Source organism: Heterocephalus glaber, unplaced genomic scaffold (assembly GCF_053883595.1).
Source record: "Heterocephalus glaber isolate CG9 unplaced genomic scaffold, H.glaber_assembly_v1.0 deba00000122, whole genome shotgun sequence".
Taxonomy (NCBI): domain Eukaryota; kingdom Metazoa; phylum Chordata; class Mammalia; order Rodentia; family Bathyergidae; genus Heterocephalus; species Heterocephalus glaber.
The window spans coordinates 49,027,060-49,047,925 of record NW_028258138.1 but is presented as its reverse complement, the minus strand read 5'-3'; the positions used below and the strand labels follow the sequence as shown (position 1 = coordinate 49,047,925).

General features: G+C 36.3%; 1 protein-coding gene across 8 annotated transcripts in view; it reads right to left on the bottom strand.

The window, feature by feature from the left end:
* Cmss1 (cms1 ribosomal small subunit homolog) overlaps positions 1-20,866 on the bottom strand; it is a 399,997-nt gene that overhangs the window by 9,032 nt on the left and 370,099 nt on the right. For 4 of the 8 annotated variants that reach the window (XM_021238779.2, XM_021238778.2, XM_087208644.1 and 1 more), the window contains 4 exons: positions 10,566-10,637; positions 7,380-7,509; positions 3,098-3,157; positions 1,703-1,805 (listed from right to left, as the gene is read on the bottom strand). In XM_021238779.2, the coding sequence (XP_021094438.1) occupies positions 1,703-1,805; positions 3,098-3,157; positions 7,380-7,509; positions 10,566-10,637 (365 nt within the window). Of the gene's footprint in view, positions 1-1,702; positions 1,806-3,097; positions 3,158-7,379; positions 7,510-10,565; positions 10,638-18,546; positions 18,565-20,866 lie in introns of all 8 variants that reach the window. The other 4 variants (XM_021238774.2, XM_087208619.1, XM_087208652.1 and 1 more) reach the window with 2 other exon arrangements.

Here is a 20,866-nt window from a genome sequence, read left to right as displayed (position 1 = left end):
CAGAAGTCACCTTTTGCAAATCATTTAACCTTGAAATGGATCATATTACTGGGAACACAGAAAAAGTGAGAATTTATAAATGAAGTGTGACAACACAGTGCTTTTATGCCCCTTGGAAAAGAATTTATATACAGTAAAAGTTCAAATCAATTTGACAACTTATTTTTAAGAAGTCAGCTTAAGTCAACCTCTTTGGCATTATTATTTCAATCAGAGATGAATTCTGTGGTTGTTGGCTTTTAAAAGCACTGAAAAGTCAATGTGAACTGGTCTGATATCAGGATGAACAAATATAGCTGTCTTGAGAATGGGGTATTGAAGATCAATTATGTTTGGAAGCAAGTTGAAAGGAAGACTTGCTTTACTGGGAGGGTGATACAATTAGTGTGTGTGCTTAAGTGGGAAAAGGAGATTCTGAGAAGCTATTAAAGTTTAACAATTATTTTTTTTTTAAAATCATAATTAGATTAGTTCATTAATAAAAATACACTTCAAATAATTTCTGAGGGCCTACAGTAGTACACCTTAGTGTAACTGACCAAGTTTCTTTTTTTTTCATGACTTGGATTTTCCTTTTTTTAAAAATTTTAATCTATGAGACAGTCTCTACTCCATTAGCCAATAGCCGTTGAAGGAGACAGATACATAAAAAGGTCTTTTTAGCAAAATATAAGTACAAGAACAGTATCTGAATACTATTATCCAGTCAGGCAGTCACCAAGAAAGCCATTCTCAGCAAAAAAAAAAAAAAGTTTGATGCCTGGCATGGTGGCACACACCTGTAGTCCCAGTACTCAGGAAGCTGAGGCAGGAGGATTGGCACAGGTTTGAAGAAGTGAGTTAAATGAAGGGTCAGGAGCTCCTAGGCAGAGGAGCGGCCTGGCAGGGTTTCTAGGGCCAAACAGCTGGCAGGAAGAGGGCTGCACACATGTGTGGAATCAGGGCGTCAGTGAGGGAGGAAGCTTTATCTGAGACGATTTCATAAGAGACCGATTTTACAACATTTTTAAGCAACTAAGTCCAAATGCAACACATAGAAGAATAAAACATAATTTTAACAAAAGACAATGCGTAAAAAACCCAAGAAATTTGCAAAGATTTAAAACACAACTTAAAATTAAGTTTATTTCTCAACTTTTAATTCTTTTCCACTGATCTGATCTGTCATGCAGGTGACAGTTCCATACTGGTTTGATAATTGAGACTTTTTAATATGTGTATCTCAAGTAAAACAGATGTTATAATAATATTGAGTCTTTCCTATTCAAGAATTTTTCTATGTTTACAATCTTTTCTCTCCCTTATACAAGAAGTGATAAAATGATATAGTGAATGTGTACATTAAAAAATTTATTACAAAAGACTCATTGCTATTTATCGCCCTCAAGATACTCTCCCTCACTTTGAATGTACTTATCCTATGGTTCTTGGCAATATGTCTTTTACTGCAAAACAGAGTCCCTGCCCTCATGGAATTTACGTTACTGTAGGAAGACAGTAAGATAGTAAGCAAGGAAACATACATTATAATGTTAGGTAGAGTGATAAGTTATATAGAGAAAAAATAAAGTATGGAAAAGGAATGGCAGGGACTCTGTTTTGCTCACTGCTTTAGCTCTAGCATGTACAACACATCAGGTTGTCACACATCAGTTATTTCACAAACACTTAAGAAGGAAGTCATATTGATGAAGCTTCTGACCTAATGAGCTCTAGAGCTCGGACGGCTGAGCTGCAGATGATCAGCATCAGGACCGACTTCTTCTCACTGTGGTTTTTCCGAAGTTTTACCCACTTAGGACAAACTAAAACAAACAAACAAACAAATAAACCAACCAACCAACCACAGAAATTTACTCTAAATATAGCAAAAGTTTCCAAAGCTGAGCATTCTCCAATTACTTGTTAGTGTTTAAGCAAAAAGAACATAATGACCACTGTTCATTGTAATTTTATTTTCTGGTTATTCTAGATATTAGATTAAAATAACATGAAATTAATTCATTTACAACACAAATTAATTCATTTATAACACAATACATAATATACCAAGCACTTAAATATGACTAATTTTAGAAATAATTAAAAACATTTATACTAATATATTTTCAATATTTTAATTTATGTTTGATACTTGAAGATAGTCTTGACTAAGTAGGAGAAGAATTCTGATTCAATAATATTAAATTTTAAAGTGACATCTACTATAAGACATAAAATGGAACTGACATTTAAATAAAAGCCAACATTTCTCACACAGTGTGCTAAGCATTTAACATACATTTTAAAGTTCATATAATCCAGCAGGGTTGATTCTATTATTACCTACATTGACATTTGCTGATTTTGGTGCTGAGAGGCTTGTGAACTCAGGTTAATTATCATCAGAACTGCTTACAGTTTGAAAGAATGTTAAATCTCTATATCTAGCATGTTTCATCACTGGCCACAAATAAATGATAACTTGATATGAATAATCTAGTTATCTCTGGCTACACACAATTCATACTGAAAAGATTGAATTAGACTGATTTTGGAATAGTTCTGAGTTCCGAACATGTGCAAAGAATTTCAGGATCTCACAGCTGGTATAGAGTAATCATTGTCCAACTTTTTTATCTTTCAACTAACAAAATCAAGTCCAGGTCTGGGGATTTAGCTCAGTGGTTCTGGTGCCTTCCTTGAAAGCGCAAGGGCCTGAGTTCAATCCCTGGTACCAAAAAACAAAACAAAACAAAACAAAATCAAGTCCAAGGGAGGATTCAGTGACTTGTCCTTGGTGAAACAACAGATTACTAGGGGACATGGGACTAGAACACTATTCTCTAGGTTCCCAGACCAATACTTCCAATGTGTTACGAAACAAAAATGAGACCAAAGTTCAAGTTTCCAATGCCAGACCAACATAAGAATAAATTTAAATAGGTTAAAAATTAACTTCTAGATGGAGCTAAAAAAAATTCTCCACTTAAAATTCACTTAAGATAGAAACTTTTGATTTTAAATGTAGTTTTTAAAGTTTAAAAAGAGACAAACCTTATTTTTAATAGAATAAAATACTGGTGAATAATTTTGTTAAAAAGCAGAGTTTACTTACTTTCTTTTAGGTATGATGAAAAACTGTGAGTCAAATCATTGGCCTTGAGGAAACAGGAATCTAAAAATATGAGAAACAGGCTTTGTAGACTATTTTGCAAACATGCAATCAAACCAGTTTAAGTATAAATCATGTATTCTTTGCAAGGTATAAAAATTAGTGAAGTTCATTATGCATTTTAATGGGTTTAAGAGAACAGCATCAAGAGAAATAGTTTTAACCCTCCACAAAATGGCTATACTTTTTTCAATTTTACTTTTTTATTAGTACATATTTGTAGTACATAATGATTACATTCCTCATGGGGAGTTGGTACATGTACATAACACATCTTAATTCTCTTCTTCATTCTTCTCTCCTTTTCCCTCTTTCTCTCCATTTCTTGGTTCACTTCCCTTTTGTAAAAGATATTATCTCCCTGTTTCCTCTCTTTCATTTTGCTATTTATTCTTCATTTTTTATTGGCTCATGTTGCAGTACGTAAGTTTACATTCCTTATGGGGAGTGTGTACATGTATATAATGCATCTCAGTTCTTTTTTCACCTCCATCTTCCCTCTCTCCATCTCTTGATCCCCTTCTCACTTGCAAAAGATCTATCTCCCTACTTCTTATTATCTGTCTTTTATTTTGCTCTTTATATTTTGGGTTAGTAATAAGAGAAACCATGCAACATTTGAGCTTGTGTGTCTGATTTGTTTCACTTAATATTATGTCTTAAGCTGCATCTATTTTCCTACAAATGACTCAAGGTTATCCTTGAGGCAGAATAGTAGTCCACCATGTATAAATACCATATTTTCTTTACTCATTCATCTGTTGATGGACATATAGGCTGCTTCCAAGATTTAGCTATTATGAATTGTGCTGCTAGAAATATGGGTAATAATGTCTTTAACTCTTTTGGGAAGGTACCTAGAAGGGGAATAGCTGGGTTGAATAACCATAATTTCTTACAGTAGTGAAACAGAAGCTTTTATCACTCAAAAGACTGATGAAACACTTTTATTTTTCAAATCTATGAAATAGACAATATTACAAAGGCATAGTGAAGTGGCCAACAAGTCTGTAAGAGATGCTTAAATCCATTAGTCATCAGAGAAGTGCAAATTAATACAAGTATGAGACAAAACACTCAAGTGAAATGGGAAATGCTAGAAAAATGTGTAATACCAAGTACTGGGAATGCAGGGTGATGTGAATGCTTGTCAACTTTAGTTGGAAATGTAAACTGGCATACTTATTCTGGAAAGTAGTCATATTAAGATTATATACTCAAGGATGCCAGCATAAATAATGGAAAGAAATTCCATTTGGGGGTAATTAAAGGAAAGAAATTCTTTTGTGGTCTATAAAGGGAGATATACAAGGATATTTATCCTGGGAATATTTGTGATACTGAGATGTGGGAGGCAACGTAAGTGTTCATATATGGGAAAATGGATGAGTAACATATGGTAGATGAAAACATTGGAATACTATGTACCATTTAGAAGCAATGAATTAGATGTACATAAAGTCACACAGGTATATCTAAAAAACATGTGAAGAAACAATGGGGATAAGCACAAGGTCATTTAGTTAAAATTTAAAATGTACCCACAGAAACATGACATATTCTATAAAAATATATACATATTTGAAAATGTATGGCAATATATTAGAATGAGGAAAGGAAAAAGTATTTGGGAAGAATGGGAATAATGTATCAAGATACAATACTCTACAACCTCATGTTAAAGAGTACACATTAAAATAAAACAAGGCCCTTGCTGACCAAAGACCATCATCACTGTATCAATTATGTAATATTATTAACTTTGTACCTGAGATGTATAAAAAAGCAACATCATGATTATCAACCTCTTTCTCAGATTGTCAGGGAATAAACTATTTCTAAATAAAATTAAATTTATATTGTGACAGCACATGTAAGTCACATCATGTGAGCAATTTCAAAATTGTTGTATCTTATGCTGATGTGGAGCTTTAGATGGTCTTTAAAATTGTAATTCCCTAAGCTTGTATATGATCAGACTCTCTTGGATAGTTTTTCACAAAAGATACAGATTCCTAGGATAGACTCTCCATTGCATAGTGAGCAGGTCTGGGATGCTTTTAAAAAAGTTCCTGAAAGGCTGGGGATTTAGCTCAGTGGTTCCAGTGCCTGCCTCACAAGCGCGAGGTCCCGAGTTCGATCCCCGGTACCAAAAAAAAAAAGTTCCTGGGTGATTCAATTGCAGCTAGCCTACAAGCATTTAGAATCACTGATCTAAACCACTCTATAGTTATCAGGAGACGGCAGAGGTTTATTAGCTCCCAGTAAGCCAGCCTCAAAACCCTAATTAAGTGCTCATGTGTAAAAGATTAACATGTATAGTGCACAGTATTAATTGAAAAGACATATTCTTGCCTTACAGACACAAACAACCTCAAATTAAAACCAAGTTTGACACTTGACAAACTGAATACAAGGGATATTTTATTATTTATATCCACCTTCTGCTTAGGTTCCTTCTCACCTAGCATAGTCGTCCTTTCTTTCCTTGGTTTCATTATTGTAGCAGTAACAAGGGCTTTTTCTCCTAAAGCTTCCAGTGATTCTTTAGTTTACTGTGTCTCAGAATGATCCAATATCTTTTTTTTTTTTTGGTACTGGGGTTCAAACTCGGGACCTTGCGCTTTCGAGGCAGGCAGCGGAACCACTGAGCTAAATCCCCACCCATAACCCAGTATCTTTACTGAAAATGAAAGCCTGTATTTCTAACATGCTTTTCTTCCTCTCTAAACAAACCCATGACTACACATTCTTGTTTATTACTGAATTCTAATAAAACAATAGTATACTCACCCTGGAACTTAGAAGGGTGCTTAAAAGTTTCTTCTGACCTTTAGCACTAACAATTCTGGAGAAAAGCAATGTTTATGATGTTCCAAAGATTGCATAATAGCAGTGGTCCTCTTAACTCACAAACCCTTCTTAAGTTCAAAGTATGCTCTAATAAAAAACAAGAATGGAAAACTGACCTAGTAAAAAGTGATCCAACTCAGTAAAAACTAAACCAGCTAAATCTTGAGAAGTGGGTTGGCTGTAGGACTTGGCTCCTGTGAGAGAGCCATCAGGACATGGCATCACACTGGAGGAGCTGAGTGCTGAGAAGAGTGGTTTCTAATTGTTGCTGGAGCCATCGGGGCTCAGGGAGCCTAAAACCCCAGATCTTGTTTATGTGCAAAAGCACTGCACTCCTCAGTTCCCCAAAGGCAATTTTCTTGGAATAGAAACAAAGGGGTCAGTGTGTCTCCAAACCCAATGCGCAATTTTAATAAAAGCATATCACAAAAGAATTATAAAAATTCGGGCAACTGATTATTTTCTAGCTTCTCAAGCTTCTGTAAGACATAAAGTTATAATGGAAAAAGGAAATCAAACAAACCTGGACCATTTCCAAAAGTAGCATCAGTTATCCCTAGTATCTATAGATAGGTCATCTAAATAGGGGTACACTATTTATAGTTTGATTTTATGACCACATCTATTTTATTCCATCCTTGCCCAAAAGAGTTACAGAATATATCACAATTTTAACATCGATATAATTTTGCAATAAATTTTAATTATAAATATTCTAAGGCAGTAGATCTAAAACTATAATGGGCCTAAAGAATCACCTGGATTAATGATCTCTAAATCTTGCTACATAGGCAGAATTTTATCACTATATTTAGATAGCTTGCTTGAAAAAGTCAGAGCTATATCTCAAAATACTACCCTAAAAACAATGCCATAACTAGGAAATCCATGCTAAGATGAAAATTATGGCAAAGTTATAGTCAACCAAGTTGCATAGCTATACCTTTTTTTTGATACCAGGGATCAAACTCAGGACCTTGCGTTTGCCAGGCAGATGCGGTGCCACTGAGCTAAATCCCTGGCCCGCATATCTATACTTTTAAAGGTATGTTTTATTTTTATTTTAGTTTGACTTCTATCCTTCTTAGGAGTTCTTATTCCCTGAAGAGTCTGCTAAAAACACATATGCTACAATTTCTCTTTTAAACACAGAAAGAAAATACAATAATAGCTCAGTATTAAATTCAACAAATACCATTTGTCATTTTAAGCAGGAAATCATCCAAATGCTAAGACTATCAGGTGAGGAAAGGAGTATTAACATGTGGATAATACATTAATTTACTGCTTAGACTACCTAACCATAACATACAGTAAAGAAAAAATGGGATGTTTTGGTTTTCATTCTTAGGAAAATTTAGCATGGCTGTACCTGGTAGATTCAGTTCTTCTAATTCAATCACTGAGCGATTACTGCTATAATAGTCATTCACCAGCTTCTGTAGATCTTTAGGTGTCCCTGGTTTTGGCTCTGATTTTGCAAGAACATCAGTAATTTTTTTCTAAGATATGAAAGAAAAAATAATAGAAAAATAGGTTTTAGAATGACATTTGGCTTAGCTTCATTCTTCTGGCATTTAAACTGCTTATAGCTTTTGGTGATAGCTGATAACTCTTAATCCCCTTAGTATATGACTTCTAGAAGAACTGAATTTTGCTGGAGACTCCATAATGGTATTTTTCAGCAAAAGCTAATAAATCTGGTTGCTATGGAAACTTCTCTTTTAGCCTCCCCTCCCCCCTTAGCTGGTACCAGGGATGACTTCAGGGGCGCTATACCATTAAGCTACCAAGCTTACATCCCCACCCCTTTTTATTTTGGACAGGGTTTTGCTAAATTGCCTAGCCTGGCCTCAAATTTGTCACCATGAGTAGCTAGGATTAGAAGCATGTGCCACTGCACCTGGTTCTCTTTAGTCTTAAATGATCTAAATTCTTGGAAGAGCACCATTTTGAGGATTTCTTACCTACCTGAATTTTGAGGTGCTGAGTTTCAGTTTGAATTTATAGCATTAGAACTAAATCTGCAGAAGTACTATGATCATAGGAGCTTTGCACCCCTGTGAACTTTACATCCCTGATTCTTAAGTATTGGGAGGCTGACAATCTTAAAAGTGGCCCTATAAAAAGTAGAATAGATATTAGAGGAAATACAGTGGACCCTCAAGTTACAACTGGTCTGACATACGAGCAACTTGGGTTAATTAGATTAATGCAAGATTAATCTGCCTCTTGTTATCTATAGTGTGTACCCAGGTAAACATCCAGATCTCAGCTGTACTGACTTAAAACCAACTTGAGTTACAACTAACTGGGAACTAACTGATCAAGTTTGTAAGTCAAGGGTTCACTGTACTATCACATATTTGTTCTGATTTGATCTCATTTAATAACACTTATTTAATGCCTCCAATATACTGAGAACATACAGTTGTTCTTTTCATTTTCTTCATAAATTTCCCTTCTCACTTCCTTCTAACTTTTCACCAAAGATCCAGAAGGAGCCATTCTTCTACCCCTAACTCTTTTCCCTCTTTCCATGAAATCCTTATTTCTGTGCTACTGCCAAGAATGTTCAAGGGCCTGCCAAAGGTATTAACTTTTAAAAATATGTCATCAGTGGGCAATTTTAGCATGACCTCAGCCAAGGCTAAGCTATTTAGCTAGAATTCTGACCTTGAGCCACCAGAATTTAACACTCATGAAGGTCATTAGTGTATGAATTATCAAAGAAAAGTTAAAGTTACTTCTCTAAGCACTTGCCAGCCCTCAGCCAATTTGACATCTCCTGTCTTCCTATTTGACCATTTGTGAGAAAAGAAAACATATGCACACACACTCTTGGTTTTCTAAAAACTTGCTGCTAAGTAAATGGTTTGAGTCCATCTTCTTTCTTCTAATCCCAATCATATTTCCTCTGCTGACTTCAGCAGGAGAACTTTCTTGGCAGAGAGAGAATTACACTGCTGTTTTCATAAGTGTAGTGGAAGGTGAAAGCTAACCATACTAAGGCTGTGCCATAAAAAAGTTTATATAATAAAAAGAACTGAAAAAAATCAGATGCCCCAAATTCAAAGACCCAATTCAAAAATGGGCAACTGAAATTAACAGACATTTCTCAGACAAAGAAGTAAAAGCAGCAAATAAATATATGAAAAAATGTTCAACATCACTGGTCATCCGAGAAATGCAGATGAAAACAAGACTGAGATTCCACCTCACTCCACAAAGAATGGCTGCTATCAAGAAATCAACCAATAACAAATGCTGGCGGGGGTTTGGAGAGAAAGTAACCCTTCTCCATTGTTGATGGGAATGTAGACTGGTGCAACCACTGTGGAAATCAGTATGGAGATACCTCAAAGAAGTAGGACTAGAGGCTCCATTTGACCCAGCTATTCCCCTGCTGGGTATCTTCCCAAAATAATTAAAAGAATCATACCACAGTGATATATGTGCACCCATGTTTATAGTGGCACAGTTTGTAATAGCTAAAGCTTGGAAACAGCCCAAGTGCCCATCAACTGGAAACTGGATAAAGAAGATGTGTTTTTTTTTTTTTTTATAAAATGGAGTACTACTGAGCCATAATGAATGAGAAACTAGAGTCATTTATAGCTAAATGGATGCATATCGAGGCCATACTCTTAAGTGAAATAAATAGGACACAGGTGTAAATACCGATTAGTTTGTCTAGTGTGAGAAAGTGAAAGTATAAATAACGGTTAAAATGATTAAAATGAATAGTTGATAATTTGAAATAGGAAGAAAAGGTCCAAAAGGGTAAGGGTGGTTGGAGGGGAAGGAGAAAGGAAAGAAGGGAAAGGAAAAATTATGAGAAAAGAAAAAAAAAAAAGGAAATGAAGTCTATGTCAATAGGGAAGGGTGGAGGGGGTGAAGGGCGCACAGGTAATGGGGAAAAAATAAGAACCAAGATACATCATGTACAGGTACAAGCACCCAAAGATAAATGTAAACATACTGTATACCTAAAGTGTACCAATAAAAGAATTTAAGGAAAAAAAAAAGTTTGTATAGGAGCAACAGAGACTTCTCTATACTCAGAGGCAAATATTAAAATAGAAGGGGAGTTTTACTAAAAATTATGACTCCAAATTCGAGTTAGAAATGCCTTATATTACTTTCATGTGCTTATTATTTTTTTATTAATATTTTAAAATATAAGGTCTCAAAAATAGGAATGTGTAGGAAAAGAAGGTTTGAAAATTCTTTTCTTGGATAGATCCAGAGGGATAACAAGGGAAAACAACTCTGAACCTCTAGAATTGGAAACCCAGTTCTGACATCTAACCACAAAGAAAACACAAGATGGGTAACAAAGAGGCTTGGTGCTCCACAAAACTCTAATAGGAGTTACAAGAATTGAGTTTTAGTTCCAACAGGAATACTTATTGGTAGTGACTTTAGGAAAGGCACTGAATTTCACTGAATCTTAGAATTTCTGTATCTATAAAGTGTGATATATAAAAGTATGATATATGAAAATGTGATGGAGGCTGCATGGGGCCATACCACTGTAAAAAATTGTTACTATTACCTTTTTCCTCTTCTTGGTCTTGGTGGCATCTTCTTTTGTTTCCTTTGGTTGTATCAAGAAACATTCTTTAAACTATAAAGAAAGCCAAATGAGAAAATTTTTATTTTCATGTGATGAAGTGTCAATGAATGGTATGAATTTTCAAGGGCTTTCTGCCATGTATGCATTTCTCACAATACCTTGGTAATAATCTACAGCCTGAGATGCTGGATCAGCCACTGGAGCTTATTATATAAGGCCTGAAGTGAGAGAACTCCAGAAAGTCAGAAAGTGCAGATGACTTAAGCCTCGAAAATCCTTGAACGAAGATCAAAATGTGTGGGTGAGTGTATATGCTTGATGTGTACAGTGTATTAAACAGAGGACAGTGGCCAGTTTGTAAAATACAGGCAGAAATAGATGTGATTAAAATTATGATGTGGCAGAAAGTCTTTGACTTGAGTGACTGAGGTTTTCCGTAAATTGGCTGTGTGTGAGCCTGCATTTCCAAGTCACTGGGTTATTATTTTGTATTATCCATGTCTTTCCTCTTTTCAATATTTTCATAAAACTAGCTATACCAACTGTGTTTTTAAAACAGTGATTATAAAATGAATGTCTCTGTTAATGGTCTGAGTCTTTACCATAGCATCCAGAGTAATTTATTTTGCTTGTTACCTTGACCCCTGAGTACTTTATACAGTTTAGTACTATTTTTATCCTGAGTTTTGTTTTTTAAGGTAGAAAAACAGGAAATCTGGACTAAGACCTTGATTTATAAAGTAGAATGCCTTAGTTTCCATATATATCAATCATAAGCAGGGCTATAAAATGTTTCCTGTGCTGGGTCTTTTATGCAATATTTTCAAACAGGTTGCCAAGTAAGATATAAAATGTAAATAAAACTTATTCTGAGTTTTCCTTTGATTAAGTTTCCATTCCAATGAGAGAGTTGTCTGTGTAAGCTGGTGACCTACTAACTAAAACAATTTGGTCTTCACTGGCTCTGTTTAAAATGATCACAAATGAATCTTTTTACAAAAGATTGCAGAAGACAGATGACGGATTAGGAATGCCTATGGTCTCAAGTCAGACAGAGATATAATGCTATATAATTTCTTCAAGATACTGGGCCAAGGATCTGAAGTTTCTAGATTTTGCTTTAGTTGGAGAAGTAGATTCAAAAGGTTTAGAATTAAAATAACATGGGACTCTTAAAGTTTTAGCTCCTTCTCAGTTACAACAAAAAACCTGCAAAGAGCACTTGCATCATAGTTAAAGAAAAGAGATCATCACCTTTCTTATTTAGATGTCTTATGGCTGTACATACATGTCAATTTGATGTTAGTACATGCCAGTAAGAAACTAGACCAGGGCCACTAATATGTCACAAAATCTGCCAAATGGTCATAAGAGTCCAGTTACAGACAGGCTAGCAATCAGCTCATGCTCCTAAGGCAAAGGCCAGGATACGATGGAAGCATATGTAATATCTCTTTGTCAGTAAAAGGGTTTTGGGGAAGCAAGGTTAGAATTATTTTACATTTTCTTTTTTCGCTTATGGAGGCATTCTCCAGGAGTATGTTACATGTGCTGGTTGCATTTATGCTAGTTTTACAAAGCTGACTAATTCAAACACCTCTTGAATCTAAAAATGGGCTCTGTTTAAAGGATATGCAAGGATTCCTCAATTGTGGAAGAAAAAATGAAAACATAATTCTGAATTATGCATAAGAAGAAAGAAACATGCTTGAAGAACTGCTTTAGTGAAGATACAGCATCAGATTTAAATGCTATGTTTAAATTCTTAGGTCATCCTAAAGGAAATGGTATATAGTATTTGTTTTCTGAGAGCAGTTACTTCAGTTGGTGAGGGTGGAGTGTTAAAGAAACTACATTTATAGGGTCAATTTCCATAGAGGTGAGATGGCTTTTTGGAAAAAACTATCCCTATACTATTGAAAATTCCTACATTTAGCCAGCTTCTTTATGAGTGTTAATGCTTACCCTCAAAGAAAAAGGAAAAAAAGATGTGGCAGACTCAGGCCAGGCCACTAACCATTTCTACAAATCAATCCCAATAGGATGTGATGCTGATAGTTGATAAGTAATGTCATTTCTTTTCTTTTCCTTTTTTTGGTACCAGGGATCAAACTCAGGACCTTGTGCTTTCGAGGCAGGCAGCGGGACCACTGAGCTAAATCCCCGGCCCTAATGCCATTTCTTTATAGTAATTTTAAATGTGTAATCTGAAGAAGTACATGTCCCCTCAAAATGTATAAAAAACTGTAACTTTTTAGTGAAGCAATTGGGGCATGTTCTCAATTCCTTAAAGTATAAAATTTTTTTTAAAAAGCATAAAAATTATATCCTTTAAGAATAATTCTCTTGATTAAACATGAAAAGTCAATCTCAAAATGGCACTAAACTATTAATAAAGGGCATTTAAAAGGTATAAATCTTTAGGGACCAAGAAACCAGGAGAGAGAGAGAGAGAAAGCTGGCATTAGGGTTTCTGAAGAGGTAGAAGCTAACAATAAGTGAGTTTGTTTAATGTTGATTTCTGAAAAGGTCCACCATCGGTGGCACAAAGTATTACAGAGAATGAAGGGTTGAAAAGAAAGGGGTTAGTTGAAAGTTTATATTTAGAATAGTAAGTCCCCACCTTGCACCCCATTCTTTAGCTCTCCTACCCTGACAACCAAGTAATCATTTCATTACTGCTTCCTTTCTGGCAGCACACTTGGAGGTTATTTTCTGCAGAGATTAAGCAGACCAAGAAGTTTGGCATAGGGTAAAGGAGGGCAGAGGTTGAGGCTCACCTCTATTTTCTGCCTCTGTTCTATGCTTATATATTGCAGGGCAGGAGACTACTGAAGTTACATCTGGACAAATGGAATGGTCTAAGACAAATGCTACAAGAAAGTGACATTTGGGGGTCCCCTACTAAAAATCCACCTTGTTATCCTATCACCCTACCAGGAATTACAGGAATAAGCAAGTTCCACCCACTTACATTTAAGAATGTCTCAGGCTGGGAATTTAGCTCAGTGGTTCCACTGCCTGCCTGTCAAGTGTTAAGGTCCCAAGTTCGATCCCCAGGACCGAAAAAAAATTTTCTCTTTAATATCTATAGACAGCTAAAGCTAATCCCATATCTATGGAAAATCTCCAATGAAATTAAACAAAAAACAAAAAGTAAAAGTAACTCAGAAAAGAATTTCAAAAGAATTACAATTGATGTTTCCAGAAAGACACTTTGCAGCTACGAAACAAGAAAAAGGTGCTACAAAAAGGAACAGTCAGAAAACACTTAAACATTAAATAAGAAAGTTCATATAAAAATATGTAAGAGGAAGGCTTGAAGATAAGGTAGAAACAAGCTCCCAAAAAGAGATGAAAAATAGGAACATAAAAATGATGAGAAAACTAGAGAATCAGACCAAGATATTTAAAATTCCAACAAAAGGCATTATTGAAAAAAGAGGTCATATAAAACAGTAGCGATGGAGTGATTGTTATAGTTTAGATCTAAAATATTCCCCTAAAAGCCCTTGAGATCAGTGGTGGGGCTTTTGTAGAGTGATTGGACCATGGGGGCATTATACTCTTCAGTGGATAAACACATTCATGATGGGGCTGTACATGCACGACTATCCCATCGGGGAGCTTATACCACCAGTGATACAAGTTGGTGGGAATGTGTTTATCCACTGACAAATCAATAGCTGAATATGTTGTTAGGAGGCAGGGTCTGGTTGTAAGTGGGTCACTGGACATGTGACCTTGAAAGGTGCTACAGCTTGTGTCTAGGTGTCCCTCAAAAGCCTCATGTGGTCATAGGTAGGGCTTTTCAGAGGTGGCTACATCTGGAGTGTGTGACACTGGGATTGATTCATAGTGTAATGCTAGGATTAAGGGTGCCAGGATTAAGGGTGTGGATAAGATATAAAAGGCAGAAAGAGGCTTGTTGGCTCTTGCTGGTTGCTACTTCACTGCTGGCTACTTTCTAACTGTCCTGGTTTGCCATGAATTGTTTCTCCTCTGCGATTCCTCTCTGCCATGCTACCCTGCCTTGGAGCCAGCCAACTAGGAACTGAAACCTCTATAAACTATAAGCCAAATAAACCTTTCCTCCTTTAACTTGTGGGAGCTGGGTATTTTGTCTCAGCAACAACAACAAAAAAAGTTAATTAAGACAAAAGGTGTATCTCCCTCCCTGACCACTTCCTTCTTTATCTTTGCTTCTTGGTCACCATGGCATGAACAGTTTTCTTCCATAAGAGCCTGCCTTGGTGTCAGATAACTATGGGCTGACTCCTCTAAAAACCCTGAGTCAAAATAAGTCTCTTCTTTAAATTGTGGGTATAGTGTTTTGGCTCATTGACAAGGAAATGACTGAGACAGATTTGGGTACCTAAAGTGGTTCTGTGACTATTACTGACCATGTGGTTTAGAAGCCTTTGGAACTGACTTATAGGAGAGGTTTGGAAAGGTTTGGAGATGCTGGCAAGGGAAGCATTAAAACGCTGTAAGCCAAGCTTCATAGGAGATTCTGACTGGAGCTCAAAAAATGAGAATGCTAACAGAGATGTGCACAGTAAAGGCCAGGATCAGGAGTTTCAGTTGGAAGCAAGGACATCACTGATAGTTGAACTTGAGGCTATACGTGTTATGCTCCAGCAAAAATTTGTCTACATTTTGCCCATGTCCTGAGACTTTGCTGGAGACTGGAGACTAATTAATTTTGTGGAGAAAATATCAAGGCAGCCTCAAGCTGTGGCACTGGTACTTTTGTCTACTTTCGTCAGATGTACAGTGAGAATCAGGAGCAAAAAGCCTATTGAAAAGGTTTGGAGTTTTGCCAGAAAGGAAGTATCTGCAGAGCTGGGGCAAAGGCAAGCATGATTGGTAAAAATATAGCATTAAAAAGAAGCCAAGTACTTTACATTGGGATAATAGGAAAGACACTTTGAGGGACATCTCAGAAATCACAAAGGACCCACTCATTGCAGCCCCAAAGGTAAAAAAGTGAAAGACTTTGCTTTGAGAAGAGAGCTCCAGGGAGCCCCATTCATTCAGGGTCAACTAAGAAAGACTTTGCTGGAGTTCAGCCATCCAGACACTCAGAGAACTCTGCAGCCATAATACAAAGGAGACTGGTTACTTCTTGAAGTGCCTTAGTATGATTCACATGGTGCTGGTTTTACAACCATGCAGAATGCAAGAGTTGTAGGATCAGGAAGACTTCCACCCAGATTTCAGAAGTTTCGGGCCAGGTAGTGTGCATCTGAGAGGACAGTACATGAAACTGTGGGACTGAAGCTAAAAGTCCAGAGGAAACACAGGAAGTTGAAGATGCCAGGAACATGGATCATTTGCAGAGGAAATCTGCAGGCAGTAAGTAGAGCCACCAGAAAAGAGAAAATATGAGGGGTGCAACTAGCAATGACAAAGGAGCAAGGATATTCAAAACCTTTGGAGTTTTCATGTCATCACAACTTGCCCCGGGTGCAGGACATGGAACTACAGGATTTCATGTTTGCCCTGTTGAGTTTCAGTCTTGCTTTGATCTCATTCCTTTCTGTCTTTTTGTCTCTTCTTTTTGGAATGGGAATGTTAACCCTGTGCCATTTTATGTTCTAAGTATTTAACTTTCTTTTTTGATTTTTACAGGGGCTAGATGTTTGCCTCAAGTCCAGAGAACTTTGAAACTAGACTGTTCAATAATGATGCAACTGTTAAAACTTTGGTGCCCATTAGAGAAGCATTAAATACATTTTGCATAAAGAGATGGGCATGAGTCTTTTGGGGGTCAGGGTGGAATGTTATGGTTTTGATCTAAAATGTCCCCCAAAAGGCTCAGTTGTTCAGAGGTGGGGCTGTTGGAAGGTGATTGTATCATGGGACTGTTACACTCCTATAATAGCTTAGCTGAATGTGCTATTAGGAGGTAAGGCCTGGTTGGAGGTAGGTCACTGGGAGTGTGTCCTAGAAGAATATATCTCTCTCCTGAGCTGTTTTCTTCTCTCTGTTTCCCGGCCATCGTGATGTGAACAGCTTTCCTCTCACCAATCTCTCTTGCCTTGAGGTTAGCCAACTAGGCACTGATTCCTCTAAATACTGTCTACCAAATAATCCTCTCTTCCTTTAAATTGTGGGTATTGGGTATTTTGTCCCAGCAATAAAAATGACTAAGACAGTGATCAAGGAAATGACCCTAGAAAAGCTTCCCAAAACTGAAGGAAACCTTCTGGAACTTCAAAATCTGCTGAAAGCCCACTAGCTATACAGTACAATGAATAAGAAAAATGTTATGCATCAAGGAGGATCAATGTGAAATGTAAGAAAATCATAGATTATGAAAACTTCCAAAAAGAAAACTATCACACACATGCACACACACACACACACACACACACACACACACACAGAAAATAATTGTGTCAAAACCTCTCAAGATCAATAAGGGATACTAGAGTTTGGTGGAATGATGCCATCAAAATTATGAGTAAAGGTTATTTGTAAACTAGACTTTTATACCCAGCCAAACTATTAGTCAAACGTGAAAAGAGGCTAGAGACAATTTCCAATATATAAAGTTGGAAAAAACCTACTTCATACCCACAGATAACAAAGGCTTTATTCCAAAAAAAAAAAAGGGTTAAACCAAGACAAAGGAAGATAAAGGACTCGGCAAAAAGGGAGTCCAACCTAGATGAGTAATGAAAGGGCATCTCAGTCTGGCAATTAAGAAGCCTCAATTGCTCAGTGGGCCTAGAGAGTTAGCACTTCAGAGTTGAATAAAAGTGTGAAGGCCTTCAGGAAATAAAAAATAACTGATCTACTTCAGCATATGGAAAACATTATTCATGGGCATGTGGAAGAAATGTTGGAACATATGGAATCAATTAACAATTGGAGCACAGCAAGCCAGGAAAATAAAGAAATGAGGTAATTATTAAATCTATGAGAATAAAGAACTATATAAGAAGGGAAAAGATGATTATAGCTTGTCTTTTTCTCAACATTTTAACATTATTTCCATAATCAAAATAGTATAATTGTGATAACTGCTTTAGCCAAAATGTGAGATTACACTGGCATGGGAGGCAGCATTGGAGGGGGAATAAGAGGTGGATGTGAGAGCTATGTCCTCTTACACATGTAACAAGAAGTTAGTACATTATGTCAGAAATCAATAAACTATAAAGTGCAAAATAGGTAAAAAGCTAGAAAAGCTGACGTTTTCTCCAAGGAGAGAACTAGGATATGAACAGGGAAAAGAACAGGTATTTTTTTGTTAAAAACCTTTAATAGCATTTGACTTTTTTTTTTTAAAGATATGTATGATTATTACATTAGTAAAAATAAGATATTTAAATTGTCACTTTGTAATACAACAGTTCATTATAAAAATGAAAACATTTTAGAATTAGTTTTTAGTTTCTTTAGGATTTGGTCAAAAGTTATTTAATACACTCCTACCAAAATGTCAACATCTTGGTTTTGGACTTCCAGCCTACAGAACTGTGAGAAATAGATTTTGTTGTTTAAGTTACCATGTCTATGGAATTTTGTTTTGATAGCTCTGGCAGACCAGTATGCTCAGCAGTAAAAAGGAAAGAAACAAACACAATATGTCAATATGGATACCTGTAAAAAACATTGTGGTGAATGAAATATGCCTTGAATAAAAAAAGCATATACTTCCATTTACATGGCATTGTAGAATAGGCAAAACTAATCATTTTTTGAAAAAGATGAGTACAGCTATTGCCTCTGTTGCAAGGAGTTTGGAATGCTGACTAACTTCAAGGTCCATGAAAAGATTCTGAGGTGATGATATTGTTCTTTTTCCTGATAGTGATTTGTTTTACAGACATTTGTCAAAATTCATCAAATGGTACGCTTGACATTTGTGCATTTTTTTGTGTGTATTAACTCTTCATCAAAAGAAAATGAAAGAAGTTTAAAACAAGTCAGGTATAGTAGCACTTGCCTGTAGTCCCAGTCCCTCCTGAGATAGGAGTTGAGTCCAGCCCAGGCAACACAGTGAGAACTCGGGAGGGAAGGAAAGGGGAGGGGAGGGGAGGGAAGGGAAAGGAATGGAAAGGAAGGAGAGGATAAAGGACAAGATGCAACAAGAGAAATGAAAAGAAAACAAAGTGCTCAAAAAACAGAACAAAAATCTAAAGCACTTTAAAACAAACATTGAACTTTAGTTAATACTACATATGTTGAAGTACTGGGGGGATATAATTTTTCTTTTACTTATTTTTAGCAGTTCATGTTTGCAGTACATAATCATCACATTCATCATGGGTAGTTGTTACATGTACATAACACATCTTAATTCTTTTTATTTCCCCTTCTCTCAGAATTACTTCAAAATGTGTGGGGGAAAAAATGTGACTGACTTGTAGAAGTGTACCTGAACAGACTTCAAAAAATTTTGGACTTTGAAGTTGAGGGCAAGGGTATGAAGAAAGTGAGGAAAATCTCACTGACAACAGGAAGAAAAGGAATCTTTGCTATGTAGTGGTAAAAAATTTAGCAATGCTGTTTTCTGTAGTTATATGGAAAATAGAAAATATGTTTAATGAGATGGATAATTTAGGTAAAGAGATTTCCACATAGTGTTGAAGCAGCCATCTGATTTTTTCCTGGGGCTTATAGTAAAATGCAAAAGAAGGGAGCTGAATTGTAGGGATTGTTAAGATGAAGTTAAGAATGTGACTTTATAGTCACCATTTGTTAAAACCTCAGAAATGACAAAAGTAGAGCCTCAGAGTGCACTAGTGCTGTTATCTATGAGGGATGTGTCCCAAGACCCCCAGTGGATGCTGGAAGCATGGATGGTACCAAGCCCTACGTATATTATGTTTTTTCCTATACATACCCATGATAAAGTTTAATTTATAAATTAGACACAATAAGATGTTAATAACTAATAATAAATAAAATAATTATAATAATATAGTACAATAAAAGTTTATACATGTACTCTCAAAATATCCTAGTGTACTATAGTCATCCTTAAGACAGTACGATTTCACAATGTAACATAGAATGACACACAGTTTAAAACTTATGAATTATTTATTTCTGGAATTTTTCATATAGTAGTTTTAAACCATAGAAAATAAAACTGTAAATGGTATATGGGGGCTACTGTATTACTCAGTCACACAGAGCTCTTTGAAGAAATTAAGGGTGTGCCTCACATATTTTCTGAAACAATATGCCTCTGGGAAGCTTAAGGGGTTTTTTCTACCAGTTGTCTCAGCAGGGGCTCAAAGTAGAAAAAGGTTTATATGAAAAAAATTTGCAGATTTGATTTCTGCCTAACCGAGTAAACTCCCAGAAGAATCACATGTGACCCACACAGTTTCTAAAGAATTTTATATGTAGGGATATCACTAGTTTGAACAGAGAGTTCAGAGAACAAAATGAAGAGCTCTTTGGAATCTCAGAATTTTACCAAGAAACAAGTTGAAAGACCTGCTCAATTGCAAATACCTGCTACTTTTCATTAACAAAAAGGGCAGAACAAAGTGCTCAAAGAACAGAGCCAAGAGACATGGAGAATTATTCCTGGGCTTTGAGATTTAATCAACAAACTCCTAACATTTGCCCTGCTGGTCCAATGACTTCTGCAGTCCCCTATTTCTCCTCTCTTTCAACAGAAGTGCTAATAGTGGTTATCTTATACTTGTCTCACCACTGTGTGTTGGGCATATGGAAGAGCAAACTTGTCTCTAGTTTTATGGTTGAGAAGAAATGTATTAAAAGACCTTGGCTTAGGGAACTAAATCCTAGAAACCTGAACTGTACTTAGATTTGATTCTGCTGGTGAGATTCTGAAGTTGAGCTTATGCTGTAATGGCACAAGACTTTTGCAAGCCTTGGATGGGTGAACATATTCTCCATTTTGGAGAACTATATATCATTAGGTACCAGAGGGAAGACTGTGGGAGCCAGAACCCACGATAATTTCCAACTTAATTATCTCTGTCTCTTTGTATCCATTGCCCTTTGAATGAGGACTAGATTTCCTGACTGGTTCCTAACAGAAAATGGCAGGAGTGATGAGATGTCAGTTCTGAGAACAGGTTATAAAAAGACTATGGTTTCTATCTTGAGGACTCTTGCTTGCTCCCTCTTGGATCAGTTGGATGAGGGAAACCAGCTGCAATGTTGTGATGCAACAATGTGGACAGGCTCACAAAGAAGAACTGAGGCTTGTCAACCACCACACATGTGAGCTCCAAGATGGACTTTTCCCAGCTAGCCCCTGCCCCCACGTGGAATTTGACTGG